The sequence below is a fragment of the Mustelus asterias genome, chromosome 5 (assembly GCF_964213995.1).
Source record: "Mustelus asterias chromosome 5, sMusAst1.hap1.1, whole genome shotgun sequence".
Classification (NCBI taxonomy): Eukaryota; Metazoa; Chordata; class Chondrichthyes; order Carcharhiniformes; family Triakidae; genus Mustelus; species Mustelus asterias.
This window is the reverse complement of record NC_135805.1, coordinates 22,231,107-22,250,903: the sequence shown is the minus strand read 5'-3', so window position 1 is coordinate 22,250,903 and position 19,797 is coordinate 22,231,107. Positions and strand designations below refer to the sequence as shown.

The 19,797-nt window shown below is 47.3% G+C and overlaps 1 protein-coding gene across 4 annotated transcripts in view; it reads right to left on the bottom strand.

Annotated features, from left to right (window-relative positions):
• Window positions 1-888: 888 nt before the first annotated feature.
• The window catches only part of fosl2 (FOS like 2, AP-1 transcription factor subunit), an 83,165-nt gene continuing 64,256 nt past the window's right edge, over window positions 889-19,797 (bottom strand). For 3 of the 4 annotated variants that reach the window (XM_078212252.1, XM_078212250.1, XM_078212251.1), the window contains exons 3-5: window positions 15,886-16,020; window positions 10,609-10,716; window positions 889-2,182 (exon numbers count right to left, since the gene is read on the bottom strand). In XM_078212252.1, coding sequence (XP_078068378.1) covers window positions 1,661-2,182; window positions 10,609-10,716; window positions 15,886-16,020 — 765 coding nt within the window. In that variant the 3' untranslated portion in view covers window positions 889-1,660. The remainder of the gene's footprint in view (window positions 2,183-10,608; window positions 10,717-15,885; window positions 16,021-19,797) is intronic. The other variant, XM_078212254.1, reaches the window with a different exon arrangement.

Sequence of the window (19,797 nt, the reverse complement as noted above, 5' to 3'; positions counted from 1 at the left end):
GGGATTTTCCAGTGTTGAGGCGAGCGTGGCCGGAAAATCCCGTCCAGAGTGTGTGTGGGGTTTTGTTAGTCATGATGGAATTTTCATTATTGACGGGGGGGGGGGTGGGGGAGGAGGTCCCTTAGTCTATCTCAGCACATACATTCTAGAAATAATCCATCATCCCGTTACCTCATATAGCACGGGTTTACATTTTTGGTGTTGCTTCCATTACCCAATGGAAAAGATTATCCCGAGAACTGAACACTACGAGATAGTGGCCCGTTTCACCATTTTAGCTCAAGCCTGTCTTTGAAGTAGTGCTCACTTTATTCTATTTCATTCATTCGTGGGACATGGGCGTCGCTGGCTGGCCAGCATCCCTAGTTGCCCTTGGAGGGCAGTTGAGAGTCAACCACATTGCTGTGGGTCTGGAGTCACATGTAGGCCAGACCAGGTAAGGATGGCAGATTTCCTTCTCTAAAGGACATTAGTGAACTGGAAGAGTTTTTCCTGACAATCAACAATGGTTTCATCAGTAGATTCTTAATTCCAGATTTTTAAAATTAAATTCAAATTCCACCATTCGCCGTGGCGGGATTCGAACCCAGGTCCTCAGAACATTAGCTGAATTTCTGGTCTAGTGATAATACCACTAGGCCATCGCCTCCCTCCTTATCTTTAGATACCCACATGCAAGGCTCCTCCTTTCGATACTATTGAATGCTAGTTTTTCTCTTGTCAGTAGATTAGCAAAATCTTTGACCCTGAACTGAAATCCTACACCATGCCCTCGTCTGGCCTACAATGCTTTATTTTCCAACCTGGAGCCTTTACAGTATATCTCCATAATTAATTTAAAAAATTATAAATACTAAAGTTAAGGTCAGAAGGCTAAGAGGCAAAAAGTTGATGTTGGAACGCACAATATAATCACCCGACAGTAACATTGTGATACAAATCCCTTTGCTCTATCAATTCTGAAATCTAACAGCAATTCCAGTCAGAAAGTTTCAGTACATTACTGAGTAAGCGTCACAAAGTAATTTGTTCTTTACAGTTCACGAATGTCATGTTAGAGAGCGTTCTTCACTCCAGACCTTGCTGGGAATAAAAGAGTCGCAGATACGGAGATAGCATAAATTTTAAAACAGGATTACTGCATGGTCCAAAAGAAAAAATATATATATATTATATATATGCACACGTCGTGGGTCACCAGAATGTCACTGTGTAGTAAATACTTTGAGGGAGAAAAATCAGGAAAGTAAAATGCTTTAAAACAGAGTTCAGATCATGTGCTTTCTCCCCCCCTCCCCCCTCTTGCCCGACGTCAGTCAATGGTGTAGCTGTCCATTATTGGAAGGGCCTATGTATCCTGCCAATGACAAGAATAACTGCTCTCTCATGGCTGGAGTTTCCCCCTGACTCAAAGGCCACCCACAGAGTGTGTCTGACAAGAGTCTAGACTCAGCGATAACTGCCGCATCAAGAGACTCTTGAATTAAAACCCATCCCCCCCGCCCTCCCTCCCCCCAACCCCGTCCATCCCCCTGGGAGTCTAAAGTGTTTAGAAATAATCTGTTTCATTGTGTTCCAGTCAATGCAAAGAGGTTCATTTGTCATCATCCCTCGGCATCTCCCTCGAGTGTCTTCCCGAGGGCTGCCGGCGGAAGCTGCCTCAGAGCGCTAGCAAGGTGGGGGAGTTCAAAGAGTCCGAGGACTGGTCGCCACTGCTGCTGCTCCTGCGATGGGCCTTGGAGCAGGACTCCGACGCGGGCTCTTGCTCGAGGCTGGGCACGTTGGGGTAGGTGAAGACCAGGCTGGCGGCGCACGGAGTGACGTTGGACGCCGGCGTAGATGTGACCACCACCGGTGTGTTGAGGGGCTCGGCCTCCAGGAAGTAGTTGTTGGCGATGGAGATCTCGGTCACCGGCTTGATGACCGACCTCTGCGTTTTGGACGGGTTGGGCAAGGCCAGCTTCGCCTGCTCTTCCGGCTCCTGTTTGACCACCACGGCGTTGGGCGTGCGGCCGGCGCGTGGCTGAGGGGACGGCGAACGTCTCCGGCCGTCGTGCCCGGGAGCCATTTTACAAACGGATTTGTGAGCGACTAGCACGAACTCCAACTTCTCTTTCTCCTTCTGCAACACGGCAATTTCTTTCTGGAGGCCAGATTTTTCCTCTTCAAGCTTCTCAGTTTCCTGAACGAGAGAGAGAGAGAGAAGGAAAAATTAATCTTTCATTTCACATGTGAGAAAGTTAAGCATTTTCCACTTCTGACTCACCCTCTTTCCAAAATCTTCTACGCATGGGCAAAATGCTGGAACGGAGGCCAGTTTCAAACTCATTTAAGTGTGAATTACATCAACATAAGTGTCAACTGCGGCTCAGTTGGTAACACTCTCGCCTCTGAGTCACAAGATTTTTAATTCAAAACCCTCACTGCAGGCTTTGAACACAGAAATCAAGGCCTCCACTCCAGTGCAGTACTACGGAGGCACTGCGCTGTAGAGGTGCTACCAGATGAGAGATCAAAATCATGCCCCATCTGCTTGTCGGGGTGGATTTTTAAAAATCCCACGACTGTCTCAAACAAGTGGAGTGGCACGGTGGCACAGTGATTAGCACTGCTGCCTCACAGCGCCAGGGACCTGGGTTCAATTCTGGCCTTGGGTCACTGTCTGTGCAGAGTTTGCATGTTCTCCCCATGTCTGCATGGGTTTCCTCCGGGTGCTCCAGTTTGTTCCCAGTCCAAAAACATGCAGGTTAGATGGATTGGCCATGCTAAATTGTCCCTTACTGTCAGGGGAATTAGCAGAGTAAATACATGGGGTTACAGGGATAGGGCCTGGGTGGGATTGTTGTTGATGCAGGCACGATGGGCCAAATGGCCTCCTTCTGCACTGTAGAATTCTATGACTGCATGATTCTAAGAGAAACAACAGTTAGCCCTGGTGTCCTGCCATGTATTTACTCCTCAATCAACATTGCAAACGGATTACCTGCAAGCGCTATACTGTTTGTGGGAGCTTGCTGTGTACAAATTGGCTGTTGCATTTCCTACATTACGATAGTGACTATATTTCAAAATTACTTCATAAGCGGCAAAGCACTTTGAGATGTCGGAGGCCATGGGCGCTTTATCCCAGATGGTTTTACGTTTCTTGATCCACGCTTATCTAGATGAGGACAGAGTTTTTCCATCACACACATGACTTGTGCCTTGTGGACAGACTCTGGGGAGACAGGAGATGAGTTACTCACTGCAGAATTCTTAGTCTTTGACCTGAATTTGCAGCCACATTATCAACATTCTGGGGGTTACCATTGACCAGAGACTGAACTGGACGAACCATGTAAATACTGTGGTTACAAGAGTAGACACAGTAAGAAGTTTAACAACACCAGGTTAAAGTCCAACAGGTTTATTTGGTAGCAAAAGCCACACAAGCTTTCAGAGCCTTAAGCCCCTTCTTCAGGCGAGTGGGAATTCTGTTCACAAACAGGGCATATAAAGACACAGACTCAATTTACAGAATAATGGTTGGAATGCGAATATTTACAGCTAATCAAGTCTTTAAGATACAAACAATGTGAGTGGAGAGAGCATCAAGACAGGCTAAAGAGATGTGTATTGTCTCCAGACAGGACAGCCAGTGAGACTCTACAAGTCCAGGCAAGCTGTGGGGATTACAGATAGTGTGACATGAACCCAATATCCCGGTTGAGGCCGTCCTCATGTGTGCGGAACTTGGCTATCAGTTTCTGCTCAGCGACCCTGCGCCGTCATGTGTCGTGAAGTATTCGCATTCCAACCATTATTCTGTAAATTGAGTTTGTGTCTTTATATGCCCTGTTTGTGAACAGAATTCCCACTCACCTGAAGAAGGGGCTTAAGGCTCCGAAAGCTTGTGTGGCTTTTACTACCAAATAAACCTATTGGACTTTAACCTGGTGTTGTTAAACTTCTTACTGTGTTTACCCCAGTCCAACGCTGGCAGCTCCACATCATTACAAGAGTAGATCAGGGGCTGGATATTCTACTGAGAGTAACTCACCTACTGATTCCCCAAATCCTATCCAACATCTACAGGGCAGAATCAGGAGTGAGATGGAACACTCTCCAATTGCCTGGATGGGTGCAGCTCCAACACTCAAGAAGCTGAACACCACCCAGGAGAAAGCAGGCCACTTGATTGGCACCTCATCCACAAACACTCACTCGCTCCATCTCTGACACACAGTAACAGCATCATGTATCATCTATAGAAACTCGCCAAGGCTCCTTCAACAGCACCTTCCAAACCTACAAACCCTTCCATCTAGAAGGACAAGGACAGAAAATGCATGGGAACATCACAACCTGCAAATTCCCCTCCAAGCTACTCACCATCCTGACTTGGAAATATATCGCCGTTCCTTCGCAGTCGCTGGGCCAAAATCCTGGAACTATTTCCCTAACAGCACTGTGGGTGTACCTACACTATATGGACTGCAGCAATGCAAGAAGGCAGTTCACCACCACCTTCTCAAGGGCAATTAGGGATGGGCAATACAGCCCTGCTCCTATACTCAAATCCTCCCTCGCTACGAAAGCCAACATACCATTTGCCTTCTTTACCACCTGCTGCACCTATATGCTTACCTTCAGTGACTGGTCTACGAGGACACCCATATCTTGTTGCATGTTCCCCCTCTCTCAATCTATAGCCATTTAATCTGTCTTCCTGTTTTTGCCATCAAATCCACATTATACTGCATCTGCCATGCATTTGCCCACTCACTCAGCCTGTCCAAATCACACTGAAGAATCTCTGCATCCTCCTCACAGCTCACCCTCCCACCCAACTTTGTGTCACCTGAAAATTTGGACATATTACATTTAGTTCCCTCATCTAAATCATCAATATATACTGTGAATAGTCTCTGCAATACTTTAAAGGGGCATCTTGACAAATACATGAATAGGATGGGAATAGAGGGATATGGTCCCCGGAAGGGTAGGGGGTGTTAGTTCAGTCAGGCAGCATGGTCGATGCAGGCTTGAAGGGCCGAAGGACCTGTTCCTGTGCTGTAATTTTCTTTGTTCTTTTACCCCACTAGTCACTGCCTGACATTTGGATAAAGACCCATTTATTCCCACTCTTTGTTTCCTGTCTGCCAATCAGTTTTCTATCCATCTCAATACACGACCCCCAATCTCCTGCATTTTAATATTACACGCTAATCTCTTATGTGGAACTTTGTCAAAAGCTTTTTGAAAGATTAAATAAACCACATCCACTGGCTGCCCCTCATCAACTCTTAGTTAGAACCTTGCCAAGCATAATTTCCCTTTCATAAATCTATGCTACTCCGTCCAATCATGCCCTAAGGGCGGCACGGTAGCACAGTGGTTAGCACTGCTGCTTCACAGCTCCCGGGTTCGATTCCCGGCTCGGGTCACTGTCTGTGTGGAGTTTGCACATTCTCCTCGTGTCTGCGTGGGTTTCCTCCGGGTGCTCCGGTTTCCTCCCACAGTCCAAAGATGTGTGGGTTAGGTTGATTAGCCAGGTTAAAAAAAAAAAAATTGCCCCTTAGAGTCCTGGGATGCGTACGTTAGAGGCATCAGTGGGTAAAATATGTGGGGGTAGGGCCTGGGTGGGATTGTGGTCGGTGCAGACTCGATGGGCCGAATGGCCTCCTTCTGCACTGTAGGGTTTCTATGATTTCTATGAACTCTGCTATTAAATCTTTGATAATAGTGGGGTTACATTCATTACCCTCCAATCTGTAGGAACAGTTCTAGAGTCTGTAGAATCTTGGAAGATGACCACTTATTGCATCCATTATTTCTACGGCCACTTCCTTAAGTACTCTTGGATGTAGATTATCAAGCCCTGGGGATTTATCAGCCTTTAATTCCATCAATTTCCCCAACGCCCTTTCCCTACTAATACTGACTTCCTTCAATTCTTCCCTCTGACTAAACGGTTTTCCCCAACATTTCTGGTATGTTATTTATGTCCTCCTTTGTGAAAACAGAACCAAAGTTTGTACTTAGTTGGTCAGCCAGTTCTTATTTCCCCATTACAAATTTCCCTCTTTCTGACTGTAAGGGGCATTTGTCCTTGTCGAACCTTTTCAATTCACACAGGTGAATCAGCTCACAGATCAACTTTTAGCCTCCTAAATAAGGTAGCTGGTTTGAGGGGCCTTTTGACAGAGACAAGGCAGGGGAGCCAACCCTCCCAGCCACACACGCCAGCCTGGGGGCGTGCCCGATCAGTGACATATACCTACACTGTCGCCCACCCACCCGGAAACACGCCCAGCCCAGGAGCCCACCCTCAGGGACACACGTCTACCCAGTCGCCCACCTTCAGGGTGACACATTCCATCCAGCCTGGTCACATGCCCTCAGTGCAAAGGCCTCTGTCTAATTGTGTGTCCAACACATTCCAGCCAGGGTGTTATCTTAGGTCTTGCTGCACTTCAGCCTGCAACCTTGGCCTTTGGATTGGCACATTCCAGCTTGTTTATTAGTAGCACTGTTAAAACAATGCAGTTGCATTCAATGAAAGAATGTGATTCTTCTTTTTAAGTAATGATCGGAAGTATTTTCTGACCAGCGAAACCAAACGAGAAATGGTGGCCGCAGAGCAGCAGTTATTAAATGAATGGTTCGGCCATTATGAACAAGAATGTGCCATTCCACTGAACGCTACACTGTGGAGGAGAGTGCACTCCCACAGGCTGAGAAAGTCAATGGCGCTCCCCAGCCCATTTCCCAGCCTCCAGTATGGTAGGTGAGAAATATTCATTAACAAGTGGGGCTTGTGTCACCCACCATAGAACCATAGAATCCCTACAGTGCAGAAGCGGGCCACTTGGCCCATCGAGTCTGCTCTGACAATAATCCCATCTAGGCCTTATACCCGTAACCCCACATATTTATCCCGCTAATCCCAGTAACATACACATCCTGGGACACTAAGGGGCAATTTAGCATGGCCAATGCACCTAACCCGCAAATATTTATGCTGTGGGAGAAAATTAGAACACCGGGGGAAACCCACGCAGATACGGGGAGAACGTGCAAACACCACACAGACTTCCCAAGCCTGGAATCGAACCCAGGTCCTTGGGGCTGTGAGGCAGTAGTGCTAACACTGTGCCACCGTGCCGACCACCAGGTTTGTATAGACAATGAACTACTCATCCAGCGCCAGTGTCCGAAACAGAAATTCAGAGATGGATGTAAATGAGACCGGTTAAAGCTCCCAGCCCAGTGCGGGGATGCCCTGGATGTACTCGTCACAGGGAAACCAGGTCTCTAGCCAGTGGCTTGGGGGGGTCAGGGTTAGGCCAACTCACACAATCTAGTTTCCTACTGTTATCTCTAATCCATTGATTTGATTTATTATTGTCACATGCATTGGGATACAGTGAAAAGTGTTGTTTTTTGCGTGCTTTACAAACAAAGCATACCGTTCATAGAGTACATGGGGGAGAAGGAAAGGAGAGGGTGCAGAATGTTGTGTTACAGTTAAAAAAGTTTAAAGTTTTTATTCATTAGTCACAAGTCAGCTTACATTAACCCTTCAATGAAGTTACTGTGAAAATCCCCTAGTCGCCACACTCTGGCGCCTGTTCGGGTACACTGAGGGAGAATTGAGCATGGCCAATGCACCTATAACCAGCACGTCTTTCGGACTGTGGAAGGAACCCGGAGCACCTACAGGAAACCCACGCAGACACGGGGAGAACGTGCAGACTCCGCACAGACAGTGACCCAAGCCGGGAATTGAACCCAGGTCTCTGGCACTGTGAGGCAGCAGTGCTAACCGCTGTGCGTTATCGATAGGGTGCAGAGAAAGATCAGAAGAGATTTAAAGAGAACATTAGTTGAAAGGAGTTAGAGTTAAGTTTTAAAAGCATAGAACGAGTGTAAAAGTTAGAATTTGAAGGTATATCGGGGACAGCTCGCAAGAGTTCGCCCCAATCCGGCACCATCCTGTCCATTCTGCCACAGCAACCACCCACAGATTTTGGATGGGCTGCGATGCGAGGGTGAAAACTCAGCCTACGAGGGATTGTGAATGGATTTAAAGTGACAACGGTCGCGTTAGATCATGGGACAGGGAACGCCATTTTGGTCGTGGTGCATTGACGAGAGATATGTCATCAGTCTACCAAGAGTTAATGTGTTGGGAATGGAGATGGGAATCTTTTTGGTGGGATAAGGTCTGAGGGGATCTCTGGAGAGGATAGAGGGGCCTGAGAAACTGTAACACACGCAGGTTACAGGCATGGAGCCGGAGAAAGGATTGCCTCACAAAGCTCCAAGTTTCTCCCCGCTTGTGCTGGACAATGTGCGAATCTGTTTCTCAACGTTGTTGTTCTTCTCAGGCTGGGCTGCTTCCGGCACAAGTTTTCTTTTTTATTGTTCCTGGCAAGATCCTACATGTTGCTTAAGCAGGTATGAAAATGCACTGACAGTCTAGCTAAACTCACGCCCATTGCAATCTCAATCATAGATCATAGAATCATAGAATCGCTACAGTACAGAAAGAGGCCATTCGGCCCATCGAGGCTGCACCGACCACAATCCCACCCAGGCCCTACCCCCATATCCCTACATATTTTACCCGCTAATCCCTCTAACCTACGCATCTCAGGACACTAAGGGGCAATTTTAGCATGGCCAATCAACCTAACCCGCACATCTTTGGACTGTGGGAGGAAACCGGAGCACCCGGAGGAAACCCACGCAGACACGAGGAGAATGTGCAAACTCCACACAGACAGTGACCCGAGCCGGGAATCGAACCCAGGTCCCTGGAGCTGTGAAGCAGCAGTGCTAACCACTGTGCTACCGTGCCACCCCTGGGCAGAGTAAAGAGATACCGATCGTCTGGCCTTCAGTGAAGTGTTGCACACAGGATAAGGCAGGGCAGAGGCTGGAGGAGAGCTCGGCTTACAGGCAACTGGATCAGTACATTGCTAACTGGATCAGTGCGTTCCCAACCGGGCCAGTATGTCTCCCCAAAGGCTCTGCTTCCAGACACCACTCAATGCAGTGCCTGTATATTACTTTCTCCAGTGCAGTTGTGTGGATGACTATTTGGTGAATAACATAGCCCATCCATTCTATGGATTACATTGAGGACGAAGCTGGCTCGCTTCGTAAGGAGTTGCTGTCCAATACTCTTGGATATCAATGCTTTCTGGATTGTATTCCATGTCGGTTCAAGTGGTCAAACTATGATCACTAACTCTGGATACATGCACTGTAGATGGTCCCCATCTCTTGACCCCTCATCTCACCACCCTCATACTGGCCGCCTGACCTGCCCACCCTCCCCATCAATTGGGACGTGACCAAACTCTGTTATCCAAGTGTGGGAACCTTGACTGTCAGTCAACAGCCCCTCAGCCCTGACACTCCACCAACCCCCCCAGAATACGTTGAAATTACTTTTCCTCATTCTTTCATGGGGCGTGGGCATCGCTGGCGAAGCCAGCACTTGTTCCCCATTTCTCTTCGCCCTCGTCTTGCTAGGATCATTTCAGAAGGCAGTTAAGAGTCAGCCACGTTGCTGTGGGTCTGGAGTCATATAATAAGAACATAAGAAATAGGAGCAGGAGTCGGCCATCTAGCCCCTCAAGCCTGCTCCGCCATTCAATAAGATCATGGCTGATCTGATAGTGGGTTCAGTTCCACTTACCCGCCCGCTCCCCATAACCCTTAATTCCCTTAATGGTTAAAAATCTATCTATCTGTGACTTAAACACATTTAATGAGGTAGCCTCTACTGCTTCATTGGGCAGAGAATTCCAAAGATTCACTACCCTCTGGGAGAAGAAGTTCCTCCTCAACTCTGTTCTAAATTGACTCCCCGGTATTTTGAGGCTATGCCCCCTAGTTCTTGTTTCCATTGTAAGTGGAAATATCCTCGCTGCTTCTACCCTGTCTAGCCCCTTCATTATCTTATATGTCTCTATAAGATCTCCCCTCAACCTTCTAAACTCCAATGAGTACAGGCCCAGTCTACTCAATCTCTCCTCATAAGCTAACCCCCTCATCTCCGGAATCAACCTGGTGAACCTTCTCTGTACCCCCTCCAAAGCTAATATATCCTTTCTTAAATAAGGGGACCAAAATTGTACACAGTACTCCAGGTAAATATGTAAAACCTTATCTGGTAAGGACGGCAGAATTCCTCCCCTGAAGGATATTAGTGAACCAGATGGGTTTTAACAACAATTCACTGAAACCATCTTTTCAATTGCAGATTTTATTAATTGAATTGAAGTTCCACTGGCTGTCGTAGTGGGATTTGAACCCATGTCCCCCAGAGGATTAGGCCGGGCCTATGATTGCCAGACCATCAATATCACCATTACACCATCCAAGATGCCAACAAAAGTAAATGAATCAAAAGAAGCAATCAGTTTAGTTGAGCATCCCTGGAGGATTTCCCCCACTGGATTGTTCATGACATATGCTGATGATCACCCTCTCATTCCTGGAGACTTCAGGGCAATTCTAGATGGTCGATAATCCCTGGACAATGCGCACACATTAACAGCCCACCACTGAGCTTTGTTCCATACTGTTATATATAAATCCCATCGTACTTACATCCTGAAGCCTCTCTGTTAGCTCACGGCGCCTGTTCCGACATTTTGCAGCAGCCAGTTTGTTTCTCTCTCGTCGTACCCTCCGTTTCTCTTCCTCCTCCGGGGTCAGCTGTTCAAAGAATGAAGAGTTTGCATTAGCAACAGGGGCAGAGTTTATTTGGTTAGCACGATAATTGGCTGAGTGGGGGAGGGGGGGGGGGGGGGGGGCGACAGGGGCATTGAAGTGGGTCTGACTTGTGACATCTTTAACCCAAGATCACGAAACAGAGACACGCTAATGGTGCCGAGTTGTCTCTCCTCAAATTCAAGGTGCTGATAGGCCGGCTACACAATTCTGGAGTTTTCCGCACTCAAACAACATCTTTGACACCAACATTTAGTTTTAAATCCACTATACACTCTGTAACCTAATCTATCACAGAGAGACACAGGGCGGAATTTTCCAGTCCCGCCCACCATGGGAATCGCAGTGGGTGGAGCATGCAAAGGTTCGTCGACCTCGGCAGGATTTTCCAGTTTTGGGGCGGGTGTGGCTGGAAAATCCCGCCCTGAGTGAGGGAGGGAAAGAGAGAGGAGACATTAACTCATTTGATGAATGTACTATGTTCTCATTACCACTTGTACAGATGCAGGAGCCAATTTGTGCACAGTAAGATTCCAAAAGCATGAGTGACCAATTAACCAGTTCATGCTGATTTTGTTTTTGAGGTAGGAATGTTGACCAGAACACTGGGATAATTCCCTGCCTCTCATGTGCACCTCTTACATCGTAGTGCTCCCTCAATACTGCACAAGGATGTCTAATAGAATGTGGGACTCAACCCTTTTGGGCCAGCACTTATTGCCCATGAGGGCATTTAAGAGTCAACCACATTGCTGTGGCTCTGGAGTCACATGTAGGCCAGACCAGGTAAGGACGGCGGATTTCCTTCCCTAAAGGACATTAGTGAACCAGATGGGTTTTTACGACAATCAACAATGGTTTCATGGTCATCAGTAGACCTTTAATATAGATTTTTATTGAATTTAAATTTCACCATCTGCCGTGGTGCGATTTGAACCCGGGTCCCCAGAGCACTAGCTGAGTTTCTGGATTAATAATCTAGCCAAATTACCATTGCCTCCCCTGGTGTTTTTTTGAAGAGCAGAGGACTTATCCCCGGTCCCTGGATTACTAGTTTAAGTTTATTTATTAGTGTCACAAGTAGGCTTACGTTAACACTGCAATGAAGTTACTGTGAAAGTCCCCTAGTCGCCACACTCTGACGTCTGTTTGGGTACACTGAAGGAGAATTTAGCATGGCCAATGCACCCTAACCAGCACGTCTTTTGGACTGTGGGACGAAACCAGAGCACCCGGAAGAAACCAACGCAGACACGGGGAGAACGCGCAGACTCCGCACAGACAGTGACCCGAGGTGGGAATCGAACCTGGGTCCCTGGTGCTGTGAGGCAGCAGAGCTAACCACTGTGCCACCGTGCTGCCCAGTCCAGTGACAATACCACAACACCTACACCTTCCTGGGCCAAAGTGACAGACAGATCAATCAGAGCAGCTCCACTGAAACACATTTGATGACATGTTGGTAATATGTGCCTGTATTTACAAAGGAAGGAACAGATCACTGCAGAGAGCAATGACATATTGATCCTTACTGACACAGAACATCTTGTGGAGTTTGAGGATGCGGAGGTGAGATTTTACCATTAACACTTGGGGAAAAGATTTCCAGCGCACTTCACCAGCTAAATATTACAGAAAGCCAGATGCTGTAGATCTGAGGGTGGCGACTTCAATGCAGAAATGTGGAGGAGTCTTGCTTCCAGAGTGATTTGGGGGCAATGACGTGGACCAAGCCTCTCCCCATCCCAGCAGTTCCAATATCTCCTGCAGGAACTATCCATTTGGCATCTCCATCCTTTTTCTCCCAGCATTCCTGAAAGTGCTACCTTAGACAGGGACATGGCGCCACGGGTGACACCAGTAGTTAGGTGGCACAGTGGTTAGCACTGCTGCCGCACAGTGCCAAGGATCCCGGTTCAATTCCCAGCCTTGGTCACTGTTTGTGTGGAGTTTGCACGTTCTCCCCCTGTCTGCGTGGGATTCCTCCGGGTGCTCCGGTTTCCTCCCACACTCCAAAGATGTGCGGGTTAGGTTGATTAGCCATGCTAAATTGACACTTAGTGCCAGGGGGATTAGCAGGGTAAATATGGGGGGTTATGGGGATAGAGTCTGGGTGGGACTGTGGTTGGTGCAAGCTCGGTGGCCTCTTTCTGCACTGTAGGGATTCTATGATAAGTGGCCAGGTACCGCACACAGTGGGAAGGGAGTTTGAGGCGTTCATTAAAGAAGATGATTCTTCTACAACTGACTATAGAAACTGCAGTGTTTCAGTATTAGCCACTGATCTCCGCATTTTAATATTAATCTAATGCTTTGAAAATGTTTAAACAGAAAATAATTGGATATGGATCAGTGAGGAGAGAAAGAAAACCATTTAGACCAGTTTACGGAGGCAAGTTTTTAAAAATTCATTCTTTGGATATGGGTGTCACTGGCTGGCCAGCATTTATTGCCCATCCCTAGTTTCCTGAGGGCAGTTGAGAGTCAACCATATTGCTGTGGCTCTGGAGTCACATTTAGGCCAGACCAGGTAAGGACAGCAGATTTCCTTCCCTAAAGGACATTAGTGAACCAGATGGGTTTTTCCAACAATGGTTTCATGGTCATCAGTAGATTCTTAATTCCAGATACTTTTCATTGAATTCAAATTCCACCAACTGCTGTGGTGGGAATCGAACCTGAGTCCCCAGAACATCAGCTGAGTTTCTGGATCAATAAACTAGTGATAGTACCACTCGGCCATCGCCTCCCATGTGAACATCTGGGCTTGGTGCAAGGTCAAATAACCTGTCAGATCATAGAGTGAATGAGGGCATATTTACCCCCTTTCCAATTTACAGCTCCATTATGGTAAGCGGGTCGATGTAGATAGCCACACTGGGTAGGGCACGCACTGCTTAGTGCTGAATAAAGAGATTTTTAAAAAATTCATTCAACGGACTTTGCTGGCTAGACTAGTTTCATTGTCCATCCCTAATTGCCCTCGAGAAAGTGGTGGTGCGCTGCCTTCTCTTGCTGTAGATGCACCCACAGTGCTGTTAGGGAGTGAGTTCCAGGATTTTGACCCAACGACAGTGAGGGAACGGCGATATAATTTCCAAGTCAGGATGGTGAGTGGTTTGGAGGGGAACTTCCAGGTGGTGTGTTCCCATGTGTCTACTGTTCTTATACTTCTAGATGGCAGCAGTCATGGGTTTGGAAGGTGCTGCCTAAGGATCCTTGGTGAGTTAGTCATACAGCACAGAAATATGCCCTTTCGCCCACCATGTCAATGTCAGCCATCAAATACCAATCTATACTAATCCCATTTACCAGCACTCTACCCACAGCCTACTATGGATTGGTGATTTAAGTGCTTGTCCAGATGCTTCCTAAATGTTGTGAGAGTACCTGCCTCCACCACCCTCTCAGGCAGCACGTTCCATATTTCCACCACCCTCTGGGTGAAAAAACATTTCCTCAGATCCCCTGTAAACAACTTACTTCACATCTCAAACCAATGCCTCCTGGGCTTAGACACCTCTGCCACAGATTTACTCTATCTGTGCCTCTCAGAATTCTGTATACCTCTATCAGATCCACCCTCTGCCTCTTCTGCTCAACGGAAAACAATCCCAGCCCATCCAGTCTCTCCTCATAGCTGAAACTTTCCATCCCAGGCAACATCCTGGTGAATCTCCTCTGCACCCTCTCCAGTGCAATCATGTCCTTCCGACAGTGCGGCGACCAGAATAGCACACAGTACTCCACCTACGGCCTAATTAATGTTTCATAAAGTTGTACTAAGCCCTCTCTGTTCCTATATTCTATGCCCTGGCTAATGAAGGACAGTACCCTGAGGAACTCCTGCAGTGACAGACTGGGATTGAGCTGACTGACCTCCCACAACCTGACCCAGGTAAGGAGTCTAATGTAGTAGGAATAGGAATCTGCTGGCACACGGGGTGCAAATGGTAGGTCAATGTAAACATTTCAATGAAGTAAATAAGAGGAAGCTCTTCCTTGTGGCAGGAGGGCCGTCAACCAGAGAATTGAGATTTGAGGTAACTGGTCAAAGAGCCAGAGAGGAAAAAAAATTACATGGCGGAGTTATTGTGATTTGGAAGGCGCTGGAAGGGGAACTGCTGTAATATTAGGGATGGAAAATCTTGCAGGGTTTTTGGGACAGAAAACAAAAAAATGATAAGAAGCAGAGAGACAAACAGGGAGAACAGCATACAATAGATTATCAGAAAAAAGTACAAACAGGCCCACAGACACAGAGAGAGGGAGGGAGTGCACAAAAGGGAGAGCGGGAAAGTGCGCAAGCCAGACAGTGAGCACTGTGAGTGCGCATTAAGGAAAAGAGGGTGCAAGAGAGAGTGTGTACACAGAGTGAAGCTGGAGGATAGCAAGTGAAGCCAGAAGACATAAGGAGACTAAAGTTACTAGAAATGGGTGGCACGGCGGCACAGTGGTTAGCATTGCTGCCTCACAGCGCTAGGGACACGGGTTCAATTCCCGGCTGGGGTCACCGGAGTCTGCGCGTTCTCCCAGTGTCTGTGTGGGTTTCCTTCCACAGTCCAAGGACGTGCAGGTTAGGTTAACTGGCCATGGTAAATTGCCCCTTAGTGTCCAAAGGTGTGCAAGTTAGCAGGATTAACTGTGGGAGGGAAATGTAGGGGGTTATGGGGTGGGGCAGGGTGGGCCTGGGTAAAATATCCTGTCAGAGAGACTTGATGGGCTGAACAGCTTCTTCTGCTCTGTAGGGATTCTATGAGAGATAAACACATACAGACTGGGAGAGGACTCAACAGTTGGATCTGCCAACAATGACGTGTTGGCAGAGTCCTAGGCACATGTTAACTGCCAGTTCTTCGTGCAATCCAGAAACGGTTTGCAGGCACCCAAATAAATTGTTTAAAAGAAAGGCGGGAGAAAATAAAAAAACAAAATTAACAAAAGCAGAAGCCAAAAACCACGTAGGTACGAGAAATATCAGAATTCACAGAAATCTCTCAGCATGGAGTTCACAAAACAAGACATCGGATGGAAGAGCGGGGTTCAAAAAGAAAGATCTGCAAGGACCGTTGAAGAGAAACACTTGGTCGCCCGGCCCACAAGACGGAGAAGTCCCATCTGATGAGCAGGAGAAAGTGGCAAGAGCAGACCTACCCCGCAGAAACATGTCAGCTCTTGGTCACTCCCGGAACAGCACTGACGGTGGCCGTTGAGAGGCTCACGGCACTGGCCATGCTGCCCTGTTGGATGGTGAAAGTGCAACGGCATTGGCAGATGGCAGTGGAAAATCTAAAATTGGGACGGGGAGGGGAGGTGTTGGGTGGGGTGGGGGAAGGGAATAAAAAAAATACAATTTAAAATGAAGAATAAAAAAAAACCACAGGCAAACAAAAAAAAAATCAAACCAATGACACTGACTTCCCCAAATCCCGGCCTCCCAAACCTGTGGAAATCTCCTCCACAGAATTCCAAATTTAAAAGCAGACAGAAGCCACCGAACTCCGATTTAGTCAGATTCAGACAGGACCAAGCGATCTGACTGTGCGGTTCCTCAGTGATGCTACATCACCGCAATAAATTTAAATATACGGCGGGATTCTCCAGCCGTGCTGGTCTAAAAGCCGGAAATTCCCCCCCCCCCGTCCGTCTGTCAATGGCACGTCACATTCTCCGCAACCCACCCGCTAAAATTCCAGTGGCGGGCAGGATGGGAGAATCCCAGCCATTGTGTCCAGTTTTGGGAGGCAGTGATTTAGGTGGGGAGTGAGTCGAGTTCAGATGGCTGTTGTTGAATAAAAAAGGCGGTTTGGGTTTTCTAAAATAAAAGAGAGACAGCCATTGTTCAATTGGTACCACTCCCGGATCCCCGGGTCAAAGTGCGTTCAAGGATCAAGAACAAGAAATAGGAGTAGGAGTAGACAGTATGGCCAGCTGATCCTACTCTGCCGTTCAACACCATCATGGCTGATCTTGACCTTCAACTCCATTTTCCTGCTCGCTCCCCATATCTCTCAACTCCCTGAGGCACCAAAAATCCATCCATCCCAGTCTTAAACGTATTCAACAATTGAGCATCTACAACTCTCTGCGGTAGAGAATTCCACAAATCTTTGAGTGAAGAAATGTCTCTGCCTCTCAGTCCATTCCAGACACTCCAGTGCAGGATTGAGGGATGACCGCTCAGGTAAATGTAAATGATCCCATGACGCTATTTCAAAGAAAGGTAGTGGTACTCTTGGTGAAGATTTAGCCCTCAAACATCATCGAAAAAAAAATAACATGGTCATTTATCCCATTGCTGTTCTGCGCAAATTAGTTGATGCATTCCTCATGTGAGGATTAGACGTCTAATGTGCTGACTTGGTTGTGAAATGCTTTGGAACATCCAGAGGGTGCAGAAGGGGCGACATAAATACAAGACAGTCTTAAAATCAGACTTAAAATCATCTCAGTTTTAAAGGAGCGTCCCTTCACTCTGAGGCTGTGCCCTCGAGCTCTAGTCTCTCCCACTAGTGGAAACATCCTCTCCACGTCCACTCTATCTAGACCTCTCAGTATTCTGTAAGTTTCAATTAGATTCCCCCTCATCCTTCTACACTCCATTGAGTATAGGCCCAGACTCCTCGACCGCTCCTCATATGACAGGCCCTTCATTCCTGGGATTCCTGGACCCCATCCAAGACCAGCACATCTTTCCTTAGGTATGGGGCCCTAAACTGCTCACAATATTCCAAATGGGATACAATTATGTTTATGCCTCCATTATGACAAGAGGCGCAGGTTCAATCTAATGAAGAGGGGACTTTGGGGTCATGCCAGATGCCAGTTCAACACGAAAGGAATGACCAACACAACAAACTTCCAAGTAGGGGTAATGAAGGCAAGAACGTTTGGGTGGTTTAAGCAGCAATGGATTCTGTGATGGGAATGGGAAGAAGGATGCAAAATTGTAGCGTATTCCTAAGCAGTAGCGAATAAATTGAAAATGGTGCCCTTTCACCCATTCTTCTTGTGACTTAACAGATGGACTAGCAAACAAACTACTATCTTGCCGCAATATTAAAAAAAACAAAGATACTTTGTTTTTGTTTCACAACACCAGGTTAAAGTCCAACAGGTTGATTTGGAATCACGCGCTGCTCCTCCCTCAGGTGAGCCGACTCAGATGATGAAGGAGCAACGCTTCAAAAGCTCATGATGCCAGGTAGGCCCGTTGGACTTTAACCTGGTGTTGTGAGACTTCTTACCGTGCCCACCCCAGTCCAACGCCGGCACCTCCGCATCTTGTTTTTGTTTAACTCCTCTCCTACTTTTCATTAATCCCTGAAGCCACAAAACTCCTAACCTCGCTCTTCCTTCATTCTGTAAAGCCTCCGAGCTCTTAAAAACCCAAGCTCGCACTCACCTAGTTACCACTTACTGATTTCTCCCACTTGTTGATCTTGCGTGTCGTGCACTGTGCTACTTAGTCCTTCAAGATTTCGCAACAAGAATAATAAAAGGCTTGCAACCCTGCAATACCTGCTGAGGAAACTCCCATCACATTCCAGAGAATTTGACAAGGTTCAATCAGTAAAGGATTTCTCCCTCAGGGTGACAAGTGATGATGTGGCTTATTTCTTTGATATTGTTCATCAGTAAATGCCCTCCAAGCCACCGACGCCATGCATCCATTAATCAGTAGCTCCCTGCCACCCATCTCTTCTGCTGACAGAACAATAACCCCGCAGCCAATTAATCGCTTGTTTGAATTGAAGCACTTTGCAACCTGTCTTGAGGACGTGAATGGTGCCATGCAAATGCAACTTCTTCCTTTGCTGGGAGCCCCAGTAAAACCCCTTCATTACTCAGTCATTGGAGATACATGAGCACCATCTCATGCCAGGCGAGTGACAGGCAATTATAAAGTAAAAGTAAAGTTTATTTATCAGTCACAAGTAGGCTTACATTCACACTGCAATGAAGTTACTGTGAAAATCCCCCAGTCGCCACACTCCTGCACCTGTTCGGGTACACTGAGGGAGAATTTAGCATGGCCAATTCACCTAACCAGCACGTCTTCGGAGTGTGGGAGGAAACCGGAGCACCCGGAGGAAACCCACACAGACACGGGGAGAACGTGCAGACTCCACACAGACAGTGAGCCAAAGCCGGGAATCAAACGCGGGTCCCTGGTGCTGTGAGGCAGCAGTGCTAACCACTGTGCCACCCTCCACACACACATCACTGCAGCAGGTTAGCCAAGGGAGTGTGCTTCAAGCAGGTTTAGGGAGTGTACCTGCACTTTTATTACATACACACCCAGCCAGGGTCACAGACAGATCCCTTTACCCCCTGTTAATCCCCAGGCTCCTCATCCCAATTTATTCTGCTTCAGAATCTCAAAACTATTGTACTACTCGTCCTACGCGCAATTAACCCGACCACAGCATCAACTAAATTCCTACTTCTCAATTAATCGGCACTACTCTGCCACAACACAGGCAAGACGGCACTCATTTCCTGTAACGTGTCCAAATGGTGCTGATATAACATCCATAGTGCGTTATTCACCATGACATGTAGAATACATCCACAACACGAGGCGGACATTATGTAATTGCCTTTAATATTCAGGGGATGTTAGACGCTGATGTTCTGAGGCAGCTGCTATTCACTGATGTATACACAGTTATAGGGTGGAATTTTCCTGTCCTGCTCGCCATGGGAATCGTAGCGGGCAGGAGAGGCAGACCATGTAAAGGTCTGTTGACCTCGGGTGGGATTTTCCAGTTTTGGGGCAAGCATGGCCGGAAAACCCCACCCATAGAGTCATAGTGACATACATCACACAAAAGGCCCTTCGGCCCATCGAGTCTGCACTGACAGTAACTACCACTAAAGGTGGGCTAATCCCATTTTCCTGCACTTGTCCCATATTCCTGAATGTTTCAAGTGCTCATCCAAATACTTTTTAAAGGTTGTAATGTTTCCGGCCTCCACTACCTTCCCAGGCAGTGTATTCCAGATTCCCACCACCCTCTGAGCGAAAATGTTTTTCTCTCAAATCCCCTCTGAATCTCTTGC